We start from the raw sequence: 23,209 nt of genomic DNA, 5'->3' as shown, positions 1-23,209 counted from the left end.
ACGATATCATCTAGGTACACAAAACAATGTATACCCTGTAACCCAGATAGGACAGTGTTCATTGTTCTCTGGAATGTTGCAGGAGCATTTTTAAGACCAAAGGGCATTCGATTAAATTCGAAATGACCTTGTGGTACACTAAATGCTGTTTTGGGTGCATCTTTAGGATTCATATTTATTTGATGAAACCCGGACGCTAAGTAGCGTCGAAAAATATTTACTTTGGCCTAATTGATCTAATATTTCACTAATTTGAGGGATAGGATAACTTTCTCCAATCGTTATGTCATTTAGTTTTCTATAATCTATTACAATCCTCCATTTTCTTTGTCCAGATGAATCTAATTTCTTTGGTACAATCCAAATAGGTGATGACCATGGAGATTTTGAAGGTCGGATAATGTTTTGGTTTAACATTTTTGTTATTTGAGACTTTACTTCTTCTTTGTGTACTTCCGGAAATCTATATGATTTGACACTAATCGGTTGCGAAGTTGTCGTTTGAATTTCGTGTTGGACGACATCTGTTGAGGTCAGTTCATCGTCTGGTAAATGGAATATATCGGCATATTGATTACAAATTTCTTTTAGGTTATCGATTTCTTCAGTATTTAAGTGTGATGTTTGAATGAGTTGGAATAATTGTAAGCTTCTTTTAAGACTATTAGTTCCTATTTGACCTTGTCTTCTATGTCCTAATTCGGTATAATCAATTGGGGATAATGTGAATAATAAATTCGAATTTATATGTATAGGTTCATCTGATACATTAAGTACTGTTAGGTTAATTCTATTATTGTTTTTTAATTTTACTATACAATTAGATACAAGCAATGAGTCCGAAATGTGTTGGTCAAGTATTATCCCTTCTTTCATTTCAGGATTTTTAACAGAGCATTCAATTACTGTTTCTGTTCGAGGCATAATAGTATAGGAAGGTTCATTAAATGATAATTTAATATTATTATCTTTTATTTCAAGGGATTTTGAGTCATAATTAATACTACAGGCATTTTGTATGAAGAAGTCATTGCCTATTATACCGTCATAAGGTAAGTTAATGCTATCAAAGACATGGAATTTATGTATTATTTGAAGATCTTGAGAGAATTGTAGTTCTAAATTAAGGTAACCTAAACTTTTTATAGGACTATCATCTTTTGAGTCTATACCTTTTACTTTGACATCGGTATCACATAGCTGTGTTGGATTGGTTATGCAATCATTTTTTAAGATGCAAAGGGATGCTCCAGAGTCTACGAGAAAGGTAAGTGGATTTTTATTAGCAGATGTTTGGACTACGACGTAAGGTAAATACTTTCTTTTGGTATTAATTTCGTAAATTTGTTCAATTTGAGAATTTTTTTCACATGGAAGGCCACGAGTTTGGGGCTGACTACCCTGTCCATGGGCCTGTGTAGAAGAAAGACCACGAGTTTGGGGCTGACTACCCTGTCCATGGGCCTGTGTAGAAGAAAGACCACGAGTTTGGGGCTGACTACCCTGTCCATGGGCCTGTGTAGAAGAAAGACCACGAGTTTGGGGCTGACTACCCTGTCCATGGGCCTGTGTAGAAGAAAGACCACGAGTTTGGGGCTGAGTACCCTGTCCATGGGTCTTTTTGAAGGAATGACCGTGAGTTTGGGGCTGGTTACCCTGTCCATTGGTCTTTTTGAAGGAATGACCGTGAGTTTGGGGCTGGTTACCCTGTCCATTGGTCTTTTTAAAGGAATGACCGTGAGTTTGGGGCTGGTTACCCTGTCCATTGGTCTTTTTGAATGAATGACCGTGAGTTTGGGGCTGGTTACCCTGTCCATTGGTCTTTTGGAAGGAACGACCGTGAGTTTGGGGCTGGTTACCCTGTCCATTGGTCTTTTTGAATGAATGACCGTGAGTTTGGGGCTGGTTACCCTGTCCATTGGTCTTTGATTTGGCATGAGTATCGACTTTAATAGGAAGAGACTGACCCGTGCGATACTTATACGGGGCAGTAATTAGTTTAAATTTTTATCCGTTTCATACTCACCTTGAATTTCGTCATTTTCTGCGTAATTTATGCGGGGACCTGGTTTATAATCATTCGCTTTTGAAGTTGATTGGTAAGGTGTAAATGTTCTAGTAGGTCCATTCGAATGTTTTTTATTATTATATTCGCGGAGCCTACAATTATCTAAGGTATGACCGATTTTCCTACAATACCTGCAAAACGGCGCTTCTTTAGAAGGGGAAGGGGCATATTGATTTTTGGCATTATTAATATTATGATTTGATCGGGGTCTGTCATTAAAGTCATTTCTTTTGGGGATTGTTTCATTGGATTTTTGTTTGAAATTATTGCGGGAAGAGAACTGTTGAATTTTCTCCTCCGATATGGCACAGTTTATAGCATCATTTAAATTCTTAGGGTCTCTACACCTTACTAGGTTGGAAATGCGGGGATGTAAACCTAGTGTGAAAGTATGAAGGGCAAGGTCCTCCATAGCTGCTAACCTACCCGCTAGCTCCATTTTCTTAGAATTAGAAACCGTGACCTCAGTTAATAATTTCTGCAAACAAGTTTCTACCCTAAGGGAGAACTGGCTAACAGTTTCTAGATTGCCTTGTCTACAGTCTTGTAATTCTGTGAGAAGGTGGGCGTAATGTTTACGCTCACCGAATTGGGTTTTAAGAAATTCTTTTAAAGATGCCCAGGAATCGAAGTCTTTTATGGAACAAGCTGTTTCAGCTTTACCCTCTAATTGACTGAGGATGTATTTTAGAATTAAATCTTCTTGTCGTGGAGATGCCAAGGAGATTGCGCTGTCGCAATTCCTTAAAAAGGCAGTAAGTTTATCTCGGTCACCGGTAAAAGGTTTTATAAATTTTAATATAGTATTTAATGGGATTTCTTCTTCTTCTACTCGAGTCTCTCTCAATTCCTTTTTGGAATCTGATTTCGACATTTTGAACAAAACAAAACAACAAAACAAAAAAAAAAGAATGTAAAAAAAAAAATATCTATATGAAAAATAAAATTAAGAGTAGACGAAACCTGTAAACAGGAGTAGTATAGTATTCTAAGATATTATAATACAAATGAAATCGATACGCTACGGATGCGATAATAGTTATAAGAAATTATTGATAAGAATGACTGCGTTGAATTATATTGAATTACAATTTGGTTTCAATTTAATAAATATTAACAAATTAAATTATAAGATGCCTTAATATTTCTATAAACATGTAAATTATGACTACACATATAAAAGGTTTTTCACTGGAAATTGTTCACGATAATTACTGGATAAATATAATGAAATAGTTCGACTCACAGGAATAGTTTCACACACTTCATCTTTGATTTGACTGGAACCTGGGTTTAACAGCTGGACTCGGTGTCCGGATGCCGTCGGGATGTCACGTTGATTAGGTCGGTGCTGGATACAGAGCTGCGTCAGGCGTGTATGCCTCAACAGCTAGATACCGCTTGCTGCACAATGGACTCTCTTCGTGATTCAGGATACCGGGATTTTTCCGGTTTAGAATGGCCAATGCTATGACCTTGGGTTGAGTTCGGATCGGGAACTTCTGGATTTAGACACTCACTCACTCACTTGCACGTTTTTATTTTATTGGGATCCTTATTTATTAGGCACTATGGAATGTTTTCGGTATCCCACCGCTGCCACCAAATGTTATCATTGGAAAAATTAAAATCTTTTTAAAAAAGAATTTATTTATTAACACTAATTAATTTACAATATAATTAATGTAGGACAACTTAGACGTGAGAAATTCGGCAAGTGTTAATGGTTCCGCGATCAGATCCGAACTGAGCTTGAACTTTACTATGGGATAAATCTATGGAGTTAAAGGTGCTGATGAAGCACTTACTCGTTATTAATCCCTACAGTACAGGGATGTAACAGATCGTTACTCATAGTAGGGAATATATCCGTCAACCCGCATTGGAGTAGCGTAGTGGATTAAGCTCCTTCTCCTACACGGGGAAAGAGGCCTATGCCCAGTAGTGGGATATTACAGGCTAAAGCGTATAAAGTATGATTTAGACTGCCGTTGAGAACTGAATAGACACAAAAATATAACTAGTATCAGTAATACTTGTAAGACAGATGAATGACCTGCGAGATAACATAAAAGATGCTCGTGGAAATTGGTGACGGAATTTTACGAGAATTGGTGATGGAAAGGACTTTAAAGATATTTTGAGCGAACATGGTATGCAGAGACTAATCGTGACATATTTTCTTGAAGTAGAGCCCAGCAGGATATGATGATCAATATTTTGAGCAGCCCGCCTGGGGAAGTACCTCAACCTTGCAGAAGATGTTCTTTATTCTGTGGCGTCTAATGGAGTTCAAATTGGATTGAAATATTTTTACCGTTACGGATATATTTGATAATATTAGCTTTTGCTTAAGACGTTTGTGTAAAAACTGATATTGAAAAAATGAAAAACAAACCCTATGGGCAAAACACATGAGTTCACGTTATTTTTGACGTAAACTTGCGGAGGCCTATGTCCAGTAGTGGACTGTATAGGCTGTAATGAAACCCTACTTATGTTTTAACATTACTCGTATCGTAAAAGAAAAAGTTTTTTTCAAAGAAGAATTTTTTTTCGATCGTACATTTTCCAACTCAGTCTTTACATTTCTTTTACATTCATTTTTGTTTCGATGGGTTTGAGCAGGGAACTTATTAACAACTGCATATAATTGTATTTATTTAAATATACTCTTTTTTAAAGAGATGGATAAGACCATTGTTAGTACCAACTCATCTATCTACATAAATAAAAATGAATGTTGCTAGGCGCATAACTCGAGAATGGCTCGACTGATTCGGCTTATTTATTTTTTGTATGTTCCTTAAGACCCACGGAAGGTTATAATACAAAAAAAAAAACTAAAATTGTGTGGATAAATTAAATTTTTACTATTAACTGTTGACAGAAAGAAGTCTGTCCGGGCAGCTAGTACATATGTATATATCTCATATATAAAATTCTCGTGTCACAGCATTAGTTACCATACTCCTCCGAAACGACGGGATAATAACATATATGGCAAAATGATTTTTGTGGGGTCAGCTAGTTATACATATATTAATTTTGAATTTATTGTTATCTTATGATACTTTGTCCTGCCTTTATTATGTGCCAACTCCCATGTCCTTCCAGTCGTTTGGGGTGCTCATTAAAGCATTTTTTTATAATGTAAGATGTTTTACTAACATATATATAAACGTATGATATACAAAAGTAACTATTTATGGAAAACTAATTATGGAATCTTTGTACAAATTTTTCATTTTTGCGATGGCATTGGTGGATATTTTTATTATATTTTCTTACTTTATCTTACAATCATATTACAAGATTGGTAGGCTGGAGCCTTTCTATTAAAGCAGTAACCCTATTCCTGTGCCAAAAGATTCCAAAATGTATTTTTTTACAAATATTTTTTTTCAACACGGTTGGTTAAGTGTATTTTAGAGACACGGATGTTCCAAAACTTGTACAAATACAAATATTTCTTTTAAATAGGAAGCAATGCTTATTATGTTTAATTTATATAAGCTTAAGCGCTTTTACTATGCCGTGCCTATAACAAAAGCTTGTCTGGAAGGAATCGCTCTTCTTGCGATAAGATCGCCTTTGTACGCCTTCCTGTGTTTGTTGCAATTGTTTTGTTTTTTGTCTATTACTTTTATAATTGTAAAAGTCTTCTTATTCCTTCTCAGATTTTTAATTCTATGTTAAGTCCTTTGCTTGTGCTAGAAATATGATTTATGAATGTATCGGAATCAAAGTCTATTTGAATTAGAGTGCAGTAGAGTAGAGTATCATACAGGGTTTTGAGGAATGAAGGTTGTTTGCCGAGCTAATTTTTTAAAATAAAATTATAATAAGAAAATATTTAAAATATGAACAAAAAATTATTTCAAAATTACGTCGAAGTATAATTTACTAAGTAAGAAAAACTCATTTAATAGTAAGAGTTCGGTAGCTCAAACTTAATCGCGAATAATCGAAATGAACAGCCTTTCCGCTTTGCAATTAACATTTTCTGTTTTCAATATATTTAAAATTACACATTACATATGATGAGTAAAATATTCTTAGAGTTAATATTATGTTATCAAACTAGTTAAGACTTCAAACTACTTTCCTTACCCTTATGAAAGAAGTTTTTATTCCGTCATCTTAAACACAACCATATACTACGGCTTAAAAATTCATATTTCTTGTTGAGAACATTTTGGTTTTTAAGGAACATTGAAACATAACATGTTGAAAACATTTAGTTTTTTGTTTGCACGTCTCAAAGGAAACTGTGCTTTATTTTTTAAAATAATCTTCTTTGTAGACTTTTATTCTTGTCGCGATGATTTTATGATTACGGCTAATTACCAACGCACGCTGGCGTATTAGAAGCGAAGCGAATCGCGAAGTTTCATAATTACCATATTTTTTTTAATATTTTATTTTTATATCTATAAACTGAATTAATTTTTTGTTATTCTAATATAAATTATTATAACTTACCAAATCAATGAGTTGTGAAAGCCGAAGACCCAATTTTACCAGCACAGTGTTATTGTTCTTGTCAACAGGTCGGATTAATCTATTGTAATTACTCAAAAGATCATCGTACAGTCTTTTCGCATCTGGATTTGCGATGCTAATACCACAAATTACTAAAATAAAGAATGCAACAAACGTGCCACGTCTCAACATCTTAACTTCCATAACACTGCTTAAGGTTATAAATTATAATTTAAAATATATTAATGTTAAGCACAGATTTAAATACCATATTCCCCATTTTTAATTTTCTAATACTTTGGCTTTGTTTTATAAATAAGATGCTGTAAATCGTATTTTTTTAGAAAATTTGACAGCTACGCCCGACACGCTTGGGCGACAGTGGCGCCTCTACTGGCGGGAAATTGTAGCAACTAAAGAGCCTCTGCGCAAACTCCGCGTTGAATATTATTAGACTAAATAAAACAATGTTCTAATGACCAATACAAAAGTTGCTTTTATTATTTTACTATGGACTTTGAAGTTATGTGAATTCAGCCATTTCGCTTTCGTTTACTGCATTTATATATGTTTATCATTGATTAATTATAAACGGAAAGTAGATTAAAATTTTATTATTTTAAATAATTATTATAAATTATGATGTCAATGTTATAACAAATTACTATTTTTGCGTTAAATAACATTTTCGTTAAATAATAATTCCAAAAGAATTACGAAAGTTACCAATTTTGGGTTTGAAGGAACCCTTATGTGTTTTTAATTTAATTATAATGTTTTGTATATTTTAAAATAACATTTTTTCAATTACCACGTTGTTTAAGTAAACGCCGGTCGGATCAATCTCAATACGCATGCGTGTTACTTCATTCATTACAACATGGATTACGCATGTCAATAGATGGCGTAACATGTCATAATCAGCTATTAATTTTACTCGGTCTTCTTTTGGTTCTTCACGGGAGTTAGTAATTTTTAACTAGAGTAATCTCGTAATTTGGCTTATGGCGTGCTTTGCTAAATTAGTTAACTTTTTTAATTTCAACAATATTAATAACGTATAATTTTTTTTCTCAAAAACAAGAGTTTTGTATACAAAAATAATTTTTAAGATCAAAAATATAAACTCTTGTATTTACCATGTTCGAATAGACTTGAATTTAATTTATAATTATTCAGTTTTTTAGTTTTAATTTTTTTTAAATCTATATTTCTGCCAAATTTTAAATTCGAAATTTTGAAAAAAATTACGGTCTCCGTTAATTGCACCTGGCACTTCGGCAACTTTTTGTTTTAAAAAAGCTGAAAAAAGTCATTTTACACGCGCGACTCGTGATAACATATAATCAAAAACGGTAAACGTATATTATCGCAGCGGACCTAACAAGCAGGTATTATAGAAACCAGCCGCCCTCGAAATTGGGAATTTTATAGTTTTCTATAAAAATACGGAGCGAACGAGAAACTTAAGTCCCTTTCTGAATCGTAGCAGCAAAAGGTTTGACGGTAATACTAACATAAAAAGCGGAGGTTACAAACTTAAACGAAAAAGTTTCGGTCTTTTTTCAAATCTTGGATTGTCGTTACGATTTTTTTTGTTTCATTCTCAACCCCCCGTTATTGACTCGGCCGAGTGTTAGTTGACTGTATTAAGTTTCTTCTTTACATTTAGGGCATTTGATTCCGAAATTTTATTAACTTTAGTTGAGAAATGTTTCTTTGTGGATTGTAATTTATCACCATAGCTGTAACAGAAACGAACTTTTTAGTTTATTAATGACAGATAACAAAATATAACATTACAATACACTTTATTGTATACCACAAACAGAAATAATACATAGCAAAGAAAAAAAAATATCAACAATATATTCATTAGGTACAAAGGGCGGTACAGAAAGCCAATCAGAGAAGAAAATTTAAGGTGGAAATTCTTCTTAATAGGAGAAAAGACTTGTCCCTTAATGAGGCATTTAGAGTTACGTAACACAGTAACATAAAAACTCTCAGAGCAATTCAGTTTAATTTAATTAATTGTTTCAGAAGGAACAAGAACTATTTTTGCCCTGCAGTAGTTCAGAGAATACAGCAGTTTTTGATAATAGGTTTTCGACGCTGTCAAAGAGGACAGCGAAAGTCGAATTAATATTTTTGACTCCGCTTAATATTTTGTGCCTTTTCAAATAGTCAAAAAATTGTCTTTATAAAGCAACAGATAATATATTTGTTTTTGTCATTATACAGCCAATTCTGGAGCTCAAAGCGCTGTTATAACAGTGCATAAAATTTAATTTTATGAAGACCGTAACGACCAATTTTTATAAGTCGCTAATACGTGAATCTCTTGTTATTTAATAGATTTAGTGTAAACACGGTAATTTCATAATTTATTATTTCTTTTATCTCTTTCATTTAATTTTCATAGCTTTTGGAAGTAATATAATTTTGCGAAGTAGTGTAAATCTTTAATTTAACAATTGTAGGGTTGTGTAAGGTTGTCGTTTTTAACCGACTTTAATAAAGGAAGAATGTCTTGGTCAGTGGACTCGCGTCGACTTTTAGAAATTTGAAATTTTAAGTCTAGTTATTAAGGCTTCTAGATTCTAAAATTGCGGTGAAGTACCGATGCATGTTAAAAAAAATAAATAATAATATATGGAATAACAAAAGCACGGGCATAATAAGCCTGTGGATATATCACATAATAAAAAAAAATAAAATAAAAAATAAAGTAAGAATTTCTCAATTTGATTGTTTTTGTGTGTTGACTCATAAATCAACAAATTAATAGAAAGCAAATTTTTATGTGCTTGTCATGTGGTCCCATTTAAATTAAATCGAGACCTACCAATCTTAGTCGATCGAGTACTAATCGTAGCTATCTCTGATAAAGGATATTTACTAATTTTTCGCCTACCGTTTTGTTTCTTTGTTTGCAAAAAATACAAGTATTGTGTTTAGTTGTTTATTTTTTGGGTACGCCTTAGTAAAAGAATTATTCTTTCCAAAAAAAATTAGCGCACAATAGTAAAAACATTTTTATTATTTTATATTTTTTTATACAACTAGGTCGGTAAAAAAGCGTACGGCTCACCTGATGGTAAGAGATTACCGTGGGTTATATACGTGTATAACACCAGAAGCATTGCAAGCGCGTTGCCGACCTTATCTCCAATCGCCCCAGGAGTTCTGGTCACCTCACTTAACAACAGAAACACATTACTGCTTAAAACTGTTTTTAATGTGCTTTTATTATAATTATACTAATAAATATATAGTACTACCCCAGCCGGGGCTGTTCCATATAAAAAAACATATAAAAAACATACACAAAAACAAAATTATAAACAATGGTCGTCATTTTTTTAGAGGTCTTCCATTTTTATTTTAAATTGCATCAGCGTATTCATGGGGAACAGGGGGAACCGGGGGAGCAAGTCAGGAATATGTCATATCAATCAAATAATTCTTAAATTTAGATTAGGACTCCAGAATTCCTTGTGAATTTTGATGTCGGATTAAAGACTAAACTAAGACCCTATGTGTACGATAATATAAAATATGTACGAGGTTTCTTATATAATTTACGATGTATATTAAATTTTCTTGGATAGTATATTCATCGAAATTTCTATTATTTTAATTTAATTTTCACAAATTTTTAACTTAAAAGGTGCATTTACGATTAAAAGAGAAAATAAATATAATATTGATTGATATATAATCAAATTTCAAATTACTAGTTTCAGTATTCTGTTTTGTAAACAGGTAATCTTTTTATTTTATGGCATTATGTTGCGGTTTTATCGTTGTAAAATTATTACTCATTCATCTCAATTTTATTGCAATGTTAAAGTTAAGTACCAATCCATAAATAACCTTTATACGATAAGAATTTAATACAATACCTTTTGTATAAGAATAATAAATTCTATAGCTTATAATTGTATTTATGATCGTCAAATAACCTTAGAATGAAATATCTTGATTATTAAGCTTTTGCGTATTCAACTTTAGACCGCCATGGAAACTTCAGATAATTTATTATTATTTAAATGAAAACTGTTCAAAGGTAAGCTGCAGAATTAATAAGAATGACATTAAGATACCTTTTATAATTTCGCGCGTCTTTCGCTAATAGTTCGTAAAAGTGATAAAATAGTCTTGCGCTAATAGTTCGTAAAATTAAAACTGTAGAAAGGAAATGTGATATAGTTTATTTATAAAAGATAGTCTAATCCTCAGATCGTATTAAAATCTGTTAGGGAATTCAGAAATTAACGTGACCTTTCTCATCTAGTAAAAACTGCTTAAGTAAGGTTAAGTAACTGTATCATATTACCCACCTTTATAGGTCATACGTTTTATTGTTAGTTAATCAAGAATACAATTTCAAATTTTACATAAATTGGGTATTGTAGTTGTTAAAATTGTACTGGATGAGGATTGCGGAAAACCGGGGTTTATGGCGCGAATTCGGGGAGGCCTATGTCCACCAGTGGACTGCGATAGGCTGAAGTGTGAAGTGTGTCAAATTATACTGTGATGTCGTCTTACTTACTCGTACTACGTACTCTACGTACTCTAACTCTACGCTGGAGCCTGTAGATTGAATCAAATTTATTGAATACACTTTTTTTTTCTTTTTGAATAAAAAACAAAAAGAAAATTGAATGCGATTTTCTAAAATACTGTCATTTCAAACTCAGATACAAAGTATGAATGGGTAAATTTTTATTTAATTTTTACTCATGTTATTTCTTATCCTTTACCTATTCATTGATTTATTTATTCTGAATCTCCTATAGCACTGAACTCAAATATTGCTTGCTACTTGGAACAAAATTCCTTTTGTAAGATAAAATTGTACAACATATATAGAATGCCAAAATATTATTAAAACAATGTCAAATTGGTTGACAGTTTTTTGTCTTATCACTCGCCTGTGAGTTTTATCTTTATGTTCTATTTCTTAATTTATTTCTCAGTAGAGTCATATTAAAAGAAAACAAATATTTTTTTTAATCTGTAATTTAATTTTAAAATGTTAAAACTCTTCAACTAAGCAAAAAAAAATTCTAAAACTAAAAAACCGAAACTAATGCTAACTACTAAAGTCAATGTGGCTGTCAAGCCATATTGACTTAATTACAATACTATTGCTTATAACACTATGCTTATTAGCATCCAGCTATTAGTATCAAAGGAACTAATAGACATTGATCTCAATTCCTAATAATACTATTCCGAGAGATCGTAAGCAAATTAAAGGTACATTCGTAAAGTTTATTTGCTAACTGACTGCATTGCAGTTGCTCCCCCCACGCGTTTTGAATTATATAGACTGAACTAGGCTGTGCTATTTGGAGGCTAGAGATAATTATTACTTTCAACACGCTAAGATAATTATACAGGCTAAGTAGGTTAGGTTTGTTGGTTTTAAAGAAATTTAATTACTAATCGAATACTTGTTTATTTATTTATAAAAATATTTAATTTTAAATGAATTAGGTTATGCTTTCTATGTTTTTATATCTTTTAAGCTTATGAAATGAATTGATTTTGTTTATTAGAGTGTACTTGTAGAGAGATAAAAATAACATTTGGGATCGTTTTCTGCCAAAAATAATTGATATATATATATATATATATATATATATATATATATATATATATATATATATATATATAATCATATTAATTACAGAAAACGTTCTATTTGATTTATTTGTGTATTGTATTTTATTGTGTAAAATTATTCTGAAATAATTTTTATTTCAATAACTTTATTTTTACTCTTTCATCTTATAGAAATATCAATTAATAATAATACACGAACAACTTAAAATATATTTAAATATTATAAAATCATTAGTTACCTGAAATTGAACTAAAAAAAGGAATCTCATTCAAACAAAATTATTATATAATATTATGTCAGTAAGAACGTGTTTTGAAATATTAAGGTGTAATTAAATAACCGTGTCAAAGGCTTATTGAAAAGGATATATGAAACAAAATATACTCTACGACCCTATAAGGTATCTACGAGTACATGGTAATAATTACGTAAATAATAGTAATAAACGTTTCATAATCAATTGAATAAATCCTGTGTCCTTGTTCAGAAACACACACAGTACAAAGACCGAACCTATACAAACATTTACCATGGGTCGTGCCAATTTCTCATTAAAAGTTAAACGGTATATTTTTTATTAACTAAATGATCTGGTAAAATTTCTATCTCCATTTTTTTTTTGTGAATATATTGATGTGCTTAAGATTTTCGTTATGCAAACCTGCAGCGTGGTGGATAAAACTTCGATCCTTCTACTTCACGGAGAAGAAGGCTTATACCCGGTAGTGGAACGTTACAGGCTGAATCGTGATACCTTGTCTTGATCATAACAAAGATAAACAAAATACACCCAAATTTGGTGCAGTAATATGGATGCTATGCGCGACTTGACGATTTATTGTTGCTTATATAGATTTCCTTAATAATTTCACGAAACTCATTTACAAAAGTCTAAAATAACGTATTAAGTAAAGTAAGCGATTAATTTCGCCACTATTATTCTTTTATATTTTGAATAGCGTTGGCGCGTACGAAAGTTTATTTTGCAAATGCAGAGAAATGAGTGTTGTTGCGTCGAGTTTGTTCCGGCTGTCTCGCGAGGGTTTTTGTTCATGTAATGAATGACGTTTGCCAAATTATTTCTCATTTTGCTGCTTCAAAATAATCCATTACACTTTTTTTCATATATTTCATTTACAGCCTCTTTAGTGACTGTCTTGTGACAATGTCGCCTACTTTGGAAATATTTCCAAGCAACTTGTTGGGTATATTTTTATACAATAGCTATATCGATTGGTAGCAGTTTGTATATTGATAACTTTTATTAGTATTACTCTCGTAAAAAAATAATCTGAAGTAATCTATACAAATAAATAAAACTAGAGTGTTGGTTTATAATATTAAAATAACTGCTTTTTACTAAATGCATATGGATTTATACACGGTACTAATAGACTACTATGAAATAATTTATATTGGAACTTTAGAAAATTTTCATAGATAGAGAAAACTAAAAAAAATTCAGATGGAACTCGGATGGAACAGTCTTAATGTATGTACTTGTGCAGAATGCCAATCATTTTCTAGTGTATGTGTGATTCCTTCCAACAGTAGAGGTTGAATTCCTCTAAAAAATGTTAGTATATACAACGTACAACGAAGTCGAACAAAATAGATGACATTAAGTATATTTACTTTGCTATTAACTTGAACATTTTCATTATTAGATGAACTTTTTGCTCAGCATAGTTATATGAATAAATATGATTTTTTTTTAAAAATTAAATACGAATTTTTGTCACGTCTATTTTCGGGGAACTTTTAGGTTTTTCATTTATATTTTTAGCTTTTATATTTCTGATTTTCATATTTAATTTCACTTTATGAAATTTTTAGCTTTTGTATTTCTAACTGATTTTCTTACACTTTATGGATATTATTAGTATTGTGAGTCTAAGCTAAACCAGCTGGCGTAGCTGAATTTTGAGGCAATGTTTTCAAAGAGACGTTGGACACTGACGAAGGGACTGGTCCACAAGTTTAGGGTCCCTAAACGTGCAATGGAACGGGCTATGCTTGGGGTTTCTCTCAAAGATAGGATTAGAAATGTGAATATCCGTGAGAGAACGAAAGTAACCGACATAGCCCACAGAATTAGCAAGTTGAAGTGGCAGTGGGCTGGTCATCTCTGTCGCAGGACCGATGGCCGTTGGAGTAGACGGGTCCTAGAGTGGAGACCGCGTCTTGGCAAATGCAGTGTGGGACGTCCTCCGGCCCGTTGTACCGACGATCTACGTAAGATTGCCGGTGTAGGCTGGATGAGGATTGCGGAAGACCGGGATGTCTGGCGCGAACTTGGGGAGGCCTATGTCCAGCAATGGACTGCGATAGGCTGAAGTGTGTGTGTGTGTGTGTGTGTGTGTTTTCAAAGATTAATTTGGTGTTTAGTGGTGAAAAATATATAATCCTCATACAATCCTCTGTGGAAATCTTCGTATAGTAAGTATAATTCTACTTCTTGATAAGATGCAGAGTGAGATCTTTAAAGTCTGAATGAACTGTAGTTATATTATTCTAGAATTTAATTTTAGGAACCACTATCAGTCCAAATGTAAATGCAAAAAATCACTTACCTTTTAAATACACTCGCGTGCAACTGAATCGACTCAAGCCGTATATTGGTATATAAGTTTGATTTTTCGGAAAATGGCTTATCCGATTTTTGTAAAAGTTTTTTTTATTCCAAAGACATATATTTTTTTTCATAAATATAGCCATTTTCAAATAAACAATGAAAAAACTTTCTAAATAAATACGGTCAAACATGAGCGTTACAGAAATTACCCGTTGCGGTACCCATGAGTTGCGAGACTAAATCATGTATAAGAGCTCACGTGATCCATATTTCTTATCAACCACTCGTCAGACGTTGACAGGTACACATCTCCTTAAGCTCCCAGTATTTTAACCGCGATCCAATGGACACTATCTCAGAAGCGGCGGTCTAAGTTGTAGGTTTGTTGCAAGCGGGCCATAATCAAAGGCAAGTCGCTCGTAAACTTAACATGAGCCAATCAGCTGTTTCATGAGTATACAGAAGGTTTCAAGAGACCGGTGGCTTCGTTCGGAGACCACAAACCAATAGACACCGGAGCACATCTGAGACGGACGACCGCTCCATTGTCTCAACTTCGTTGAGAAATCGTTATCTCGCGGGCGTTGATGTGCAACAGGAGCTCAGAAGGGTTCGAAGAGTGGCTGTCAGTCAGTGGCCAATTAGAAGACAGCTGAAGAAATTCAATTTAACTCCTAAACGGCCAGCCAGAGGCCCGAAACTGACCGCAGGTCACCGTCAAGCCCGACTTTAATTTGATTGTGAACACCTCAATTGGACTATTGAGCAATGGAGCTCCATCCTGTTCACTGATGAGAGCAGAATGTGTCTCCATGGCAATGACAGAAGAGACCGAGTATACAGGCGTCCAAGGGAACAGTTCTCGCAATGCTGTTTTGCTGAAACAGTATCATATGGCGGTGGTTCAGTCACGACGTGGGCTGGAATTTCATATGAAGGGAAGACCGAGCTTGTTTTCGTGCCTGGTGGTGGTCGGAGTGGTGGTCTAACAGCTCAAAAGTACGTGGAAAACATTCCTCTTGATCATGTTGTACCTTATGCAGGGCACATAGGGGGAGATTTTCTATTGATGCATGATAATGCTCGGTGTCATACAGCAAGTGTTACTCGCCAGTTTCTTTAAGAGGTGCATATTGAGACGATGATGTGGCCAACCCTCAGTCCTGATCTGAATTGCATTGAGCATTTATGGGATGAGCTCAAACAGAGGGTGCGAGCTAGAGATACGGCTCCATCAAGCATCGTCGAGCTCAAAACTACGCTAAAGGAAGAATGGATTACGATACCAAGATTTTATCAAAAAAGTGATAAAATCAATGAAAAATCGCATGCAAGCCGTTATCAAAGCTAGGGGAGGCAATACAAAGTATTGAAAAATTTAATTTTCTTTACTTCTATCAAAAATAATTTTTTTATTCATTATGTTGTTGTTTTCATTTTTCTTCATTTTTTATGCATTTCTGTCAAATTAAATTTTATCAATAAATACTCAACCGATTTTTCTCATTATGATAGCATTTTTTAAGAGAAAAGATTAGGCTTTCAAACAAAAAAAAAGAACAAGAAAATCGGCTAAGCCATTTTTCTAAAAATCGAACTTTTATACCAATATACGGCTTGAGTCGATTCAGTTGCACGCGAGTGTATATATTGATTTACATTCCTTTTTAATTTCCGAAAATATACTAAAAAAATTGTGACAAAAGGCTATCACGGTGTGAATATTCAATAAAATTCAGTTATAACACACGCTAAATAGTCGAAAATTGTCTCGTTTATTTTTTAAAATGCGTTAAAATTGACTGACAACAACTAACTTATCAATTTGGACATGTCACACTATAAATTATTTTACCTTTATGTAACTATACTAATATTAAAAGAAGATACGGTAGTTTGTTTGAATCCGATAGGCTTAGGAAATAAGAAACGCATTCTATTTTTTGCGTCATTGCATCCTTTTTTAAACGAATTCAAATTTGGAAATCCTTAATTCAAATGTGTTTTTTTTTTTTTTTTAATTTTTATGCGTTTTTCCTCGTAACTTTTCACCGGGTTCACTGATTTTGATGATTATCTTTTTATTCCAATGCCGTCTTGTTTTATGATCTCGAATAAATTTGAGCGAGATCTGACTTGTAGTTTTTGTGTTATCCTGACCTCGACTGTGAATGATGTTATCATTTTATTTATCGTAAAGAGTTTGGTGGTTGGTTTTCTTTAATTCTCTATAGAAGATGGCCGCATTGGAATTTTCAATCAGATTAAAGTTTTGGATTTTGTAAATAAAATCAGAGAAGCATCATTTAAATGAAATGCTATAGTTACAGTTCATATGCGTACTATTGTGGTTCAACACAAATAAAATACGCATGACATACTAAAACGCAGCTCACTGCGCTGTATTAATTTGTTTACGAGAAAATCAAAAGCATCAGATTTTTGACTCGCATTATATCGTATGCAGCTTTAAAAACGCGATTTAACTCTACCGTAACATTCTTTATTGATAAGTAATCATATAACTAAAGTAATAGTTATGTTCTAGCATATAATTACGTAATAGTATAAAAAGTTAAGGGTTTATTTGCTTGACTATTCGATCATGCTGATTTTACATTTAATTTTCGCTGATAGGCATTATACAAATTATTGCAAGATCACGAACAGTCAACATGACCATTTATGTAATTAAATATAGTCGTATATCTAAATATCCGCTACCCAGATATACTAAGCGATGCATCTAAATTGATATAAAAGTTAATTAATTATTAAACGAGTATTCACGTAATCATAAAAATTAAAACAGCAATCTACTTGATACAAAAAAAAAAATCATCTAATATACTTAAAAGTTCAAAGCGAAAAAATATACAATTTTTGCTTTATTAAAAGTTCATTGAATAAAATACAATATTCGAAGTGAAAAATGTCTTACGTAGCTATTGAGTTTCGAATATTGAAAAATTTACTATAAGATTGTTCATATTGGCAATATTCAATGCAAGGGACACTTCGAATCTTTGATTTATGCTCCATTCAGGTACTTCGTCGAAGAATAGTGTTGAATTATTCAGTATTTAATATGTAACTCTGTGTGTGGAATAGAATCACCCAGTTTCGTACGTTTCATCGCATATGTTGTGAATGTTGTTGCAATTTCGGATTACGTAACGTATTTTATTTATGTTTGGGAAGATTGAAATGTCTTGCAATGAGGTATTGTCACGCATGTGTATGAAGCAGATATTTTATTCGCTTGTATTCGTTTTCGATGTTTTATTTAGGAATAATAAAAGTATATTTTTCATATCGCAAGCAAACCTAAGATTACTGATAGTTATCCGACGTTTAACGGAAACCATACGATAAAAGTATTAGATATGTTTTGCTTTGTTTCATCTATATTCCACTTTATTGGTCACATATTCTATTTGCAAACCAAAAGATACTGAAAAGTGATAGCCTATCAATGACTTATGTGCGAGATAAATTTATGAGTAATCTATAAAACAGGCTTCAAATGGTAATCTACATATATAAAAAATAATATTTGTCTATATGTCCTTTATAGAATCGTAAACTGTGCATTTGATCATGTCATGATGTTCCGCAAAGTGTTGTGCATGAGCCCTCAAATGTTTCTAAGTTGGTACGACTAAAAAAAAGCGTAGTAACGCGCGCGGAGTACGGCTACTATATTATATAAACTATTTTAGTTGAAACTTCTTAAAACTAAAAATTTTATTCAAATAATTAATTTCATAATAGGAAGTGGTAAAAATAAAAAAATAAACTCATAATGTGCATTCAATATACAAAAAAATTTGCAGGAATAAAGGAAATTGACAAACTATGTGCCAAATAACATTTCACCGTACAGATTACTAGTCATCATGTTAGGACGCGAGGACACTTTTACAAATTTACTATCATTTGTCAAAATAGGCTAAGGCTCCTTCACGCTGTTACGTTATTAGAATTTTCAGCAAGCAGTTTCTACTATTTTCTTTATAGATAGAATATTTCTAATGTTTGATGACAAAAACAAAAATATTATAAAGGATGTAATATTTTACTGAAAAATGAAACTTTACTTATTTGTTTTGTTTATTTGTTTATAATGATTGCAGTATTACGGTTTTTATCGTCCATAAAATATTTTTGACCATGATTTGTGGTGCCGCAAATTTTGAATGGTACTGCATGATAATGTCCTTCTTAACGTGTCCGTCTTTAGCGAATCTATTTAGTTAGGGATTCTTCTGGAATACGATCGCCGGTGACTGAAAACCCGATTTTGTTTAAAATAAATTTATTACAATATGGCCGTATAATTCCATATAATTTATAACCCACTTACTGCATAGCTCTGCCCACAAATTGCTATTTTTGTATAACATCAATTTTCGAATATAACAAAATTTGTTGTAATCTCTGCTGAACACAAACACCATATTTGTTAACACGATATATGTATTGCATGCGATTGTCATAAATCATAAATTATCATAAAACGTACCACTAACTGAGTCACTATTGGATGAATTGTTTCGTGTTTTATATTGGCTTATAGTCACGTGCGTTGCAATTTTACGCGCTTTCAAAAATAAATTTAATAGAGAAAAGTCTCTTGTGCTCGCTGGTCACATAGGTATGATATATTTTGTGTTTATTTGGTAGGTATGACATTGTAAAGTATTTATACTGCTAGGTGACTACTACTAACTACAACGAATGTAACCATATCCAGGTTTGTCTTTTTTTCTATTTAAATTTGATGTTCTACAAGAATAAACTAACAACGTGATGTATCATCATTTGCAACTTGTAAGGTTTGAAAACATTGGAGCTTTACGTCTTTAAGTTCACCTTTTCAATAATTGTACAACTACAATGATTTTTAAGATAAAAATTTGTAACAAATAACATAACTAAATAATACACTAGATTTGTAACATAAAATAAAGTTATCCGGATTTCAGTCGTAAACGTTTTTATCCAAGAAAAGGGTAAACAATTTATCATAATATCACACTTGCTGTCGAGGTACCGGCTAACTCATATTAGTTTTCGATTCCGCTGTTTTATGCATGAACTACTTTACTCATAATCAACATAACTTAGATTATGGTTAGAGGTTCAGGTTATCATACTAATACTTTGAGTCGTGTATCAAAAAACGAGTGTGCTTTAGACCACACGACTGAAGTAAAAATTCCTTAGCTACATCTAACTTATATCAAAAAGTGAATGTGAGTGCTGTAAGAAGTATACAATATATTTGAAGTAAAACTTCTTAACACACGCTTGACTTGGGAAGTAAGCTGGTGAATGCGTGATGAGAGTGTTACGAAAAGTGCGATAGGGCGAGGGGTACGGAGCAAGAGAGAGGTGGGAGCACACATTTTCTTTCTCTCTTTCTCTCATAGCCAGTTATGTTTCGTATATCTAAGACACAGTGCAGGTCTATTGTACAGGCCTATTGCTAAAGTAGTTTTACTTCAGTCGTGTGCTCTTCAGCACAATCATTTTTTTTTGTCTATAAGATATCTTGGGTTGTGTATGTTACGGTGTGTATGTCAATACTAAACTTTTATAACGTGTGCATGATTATGCTATCGAAATATTATAAGCAGTAGTAAGCTATACTACTGTCTATGATTATTATTAATTTGTACGATTTTATTTTTGTGTTACCCACACATAGGAAATTCTAAACATTTTTTAATATCATATCAAAAATCGACCGTTCCAGCGGGAATCGAACCTGCATCTCCGACTGACCGTGTTGGTGCTCTAGCCAATTAAGCTATGGAACGATGTACTCGCTAGATCGAAATTTTCGATATGATTATTTTATATTCGGTCTAAGCGAACGTGGCGCCGTCTATAGTGAGTTTTTTATAGTATCTTCCATTATTCCATTATTTAGGTGTAAATATATAGATATTTGGCATAATTTGTTATAATATCGTCTCTCAACCAAGCACCAAGTTCAATAAAATATGCCCATGCTCTGTGCCCAAGCATAGACAAACAACTATAAATATTTCTATACGATGAACTGCTAAGGCAACAGTAAGTTGTTCAAACTATTGTGTAAAACATATTTCACCGACTTCCAAAAAAGGAGGAGGTTCTCAATTCGTCTGTATTTTTTTTTTCTTGTATGTTACATCAGAACTTTTGATCGTGTGGACCGATTTCGACAATTTTTTTTTATCGAAAGGTGGTGTGTTTCAATTGGTCCCATTTAAATTTATTTGAGATCTAACAATAACTTTTCGAGTTATATCTAATAATGTGTTTTTACTTGACGCTTTTTTCGTCGACCTACGTTGTATTATACCGCATAACTTTCTACTGGATAGACCGATTTTGATAATTCTTTTTTTGTTGGAAAGGAAATATCCCTAGTTTAGTACTATGATAAGGAAACCAGGATCTGATGATGAAATCCTAGAAAAATCGAGGGGAAACTCTTGAAAATACGCAATAACTTTTTACTGGGTGTACCGATTTTAATAATTTTTAATTTAATCGAAAGCTGATGTTTGTCATGTGGTCACATATATATTTTATTGAGATCTGATAACTATATTTTGAATAATCTTTGATAACGCGTAGTTACTTGACTATTTTTTCGTCGATCTACGTTGTATTACTCGTCGATGTAATTGAAGTCGGTTTTTTTTTTCATTTGCGAGCAAACACAATTATTATTATATTTTTTAGTACTAGTTAAGAAAATATAGCGCTTTAATTACAAGATTACTAAAGTAGCATTAATGAATTTATTGGTTTTATTCATTTGCAAAGATTAATTTTTAAAGATATTATAATGTTCCTGTCTCTAATTTTTGTTTTTTAATATCATATAACAGATAAATTATCCATAAAATTGTGGATTCTTAATGAAGAAATTAAGCAATGTAATTATTAAGTTAAATAAATACTCGTTTTGTAGCAGTTGTAATATGTAAGTGACGAAAATATTCAAAATAAAGAAAAACAGTTTGTTTATATTTCATGTAATCATCAAATAATTTAATTAGAGAAGCACGACAATGATTAATTGTTGACTAAATATACATATAATAATGACTTGATATTTTCGTATTTTATAGTTCATAATAGTAATAATATTAATGTCATATTGCCCTCTCGCTCTATCCTAACATATCCCATGTTAGGATAGAGCGAGAGGGCAATATGACATTAGTCGAAAGAGTGAGATAAAAGATTCTAGTTTCCAGTGGACAGCCAACACTATACGGGGCCGCAATGCGGGCGACGTATTTAAAACTCGCATGCCTGAAACTGATTTATGCTAAGGTCCTCAAAATTTATCGGTTTTAAGCTGTAAAGCAATTATCGCGAACCATGCGTTTAACGCTGTAGAATAGAATGATTAGGGCTTTTGATCGTGTGATAAAAGGACCGTTTTAAGCCTTTGTTTTAGTTTTATGCGCTATGCAGTTGTGCGAGTTTAAAGCGCTTTTTTTTTTCATTCTGGTCTACTTCACCATGCTTCGCAGAGTAAACAAAACCGTTGTCTCGTTTGTTGTCAAAGCAACTGATAGTATTTATTAGTTCTGGTAGGAAGTTTACCGTAAGGGACCTTGGTATACAACTCGATTAGACTTTGTCGTGGTCAGTACAATTAAAAGAAGCTAGGAGAAAAACCTTCACTGCGCTGAGCTCCCTATGGTGCCTCAAGTCTTTTTTACCAATTCCAAATTCCAAAATTATGTTGGCGAATTCTCTCCTCCTATCGATTCTCGACTATGCAGATGTAAGCTAACAGAGGACCAACTTGAGAGGCTTGAGCGTCTTTAAAAACTTTGCTATACGGTTTATATTCTGCCTTCACAAAATGACCATGTTTCTGAATTTCGTTCCAAGCTCAAGTGGCTACCAATACGCTCTCGCCGAAACCCACATACTTTGTCACTTCAGTACTGTGCGTTGTTTGACTTTAAGGCTGCGTCTTAGTTAAAAGATAAATTTGAATTTTTCGGGGACCCTTCTTCCCTAAGATCTTCGAGGAGAATTTTTCAGTCAGTCTTTCACCATTCGGGCAGTTAAGCTATGGAATAATTTACCATTATATATTAAAGAAGCCAAATCACTCCCAACGTTCAAAAAATTAATTATAAACCATTACCTTAATACTGAAGGCGATTCCAATTAAATTTATTTATTTATTTATTTTTTTTTTTTTTTTAATTTTCAATTTTTATAGCGAAATTGATTGTTATATTTATTAGTTTATAATATTATATTATTCAAATGTATATATGCATTGCTTGTAAGTATTAATGTGTAGATGTTATGTATATGTATGTAAGTTTATTATAACTGCACCACCTACCGAATTTTCAAATAACTCAATCAAATTTCGGGTTGTCTGGAAGAAATGGCTAACTAGCCT

At 32.6% G+C, this 23,209-nt stretch overlaps 1 protein-coding gene across 1 annotated transcript in view; it reads right to left on the bottom strand.

The window, feature by feature from the left end:
* The window catches only part of LOC123658872 (acetylcholine receptor subunit alpha-like 2), a 38,063-nt gene extending 23,743 nt beyond the window's left edge, over positions 1-14,320 (bottom strand). Inside the window, exons 1-2 of the mRNA XM_045594161.1 lie at positions 14,278-14,320; positions 6,554-6,690 (exon numbers count right to left, since the gene is read on the bottom strand). Of these exons, the coding sequence (XP_045450117.1) occupies positions 6,554-6,690; positions 14,278-14,320 (180 nt within the window). The remainder of the gene's footprint in view (positions 1-6,553; positions 6,691-14,277) is intronic.
* Between the last annotated feature and the right edge of the window lie 8,889 nt (positions 14,321-23,209).

The sequence above is a fragment of the Melitaea cinxia genome, chromosome 13, assembly GCF_905220565.1.
Source record: "Melitaea cinxia chromosome 13, ilMelCinx1.1, whole genome shotgun sequence".
NCBI lineage: Eukaryota > Metazoa > Arthropoda > Insecta > Lepidoptera > Nymphalidae > Melitaea > Melitaea cinxia.
This window is presented reverse-complemented; position numbering and strand designations above follow the sequence as displayed.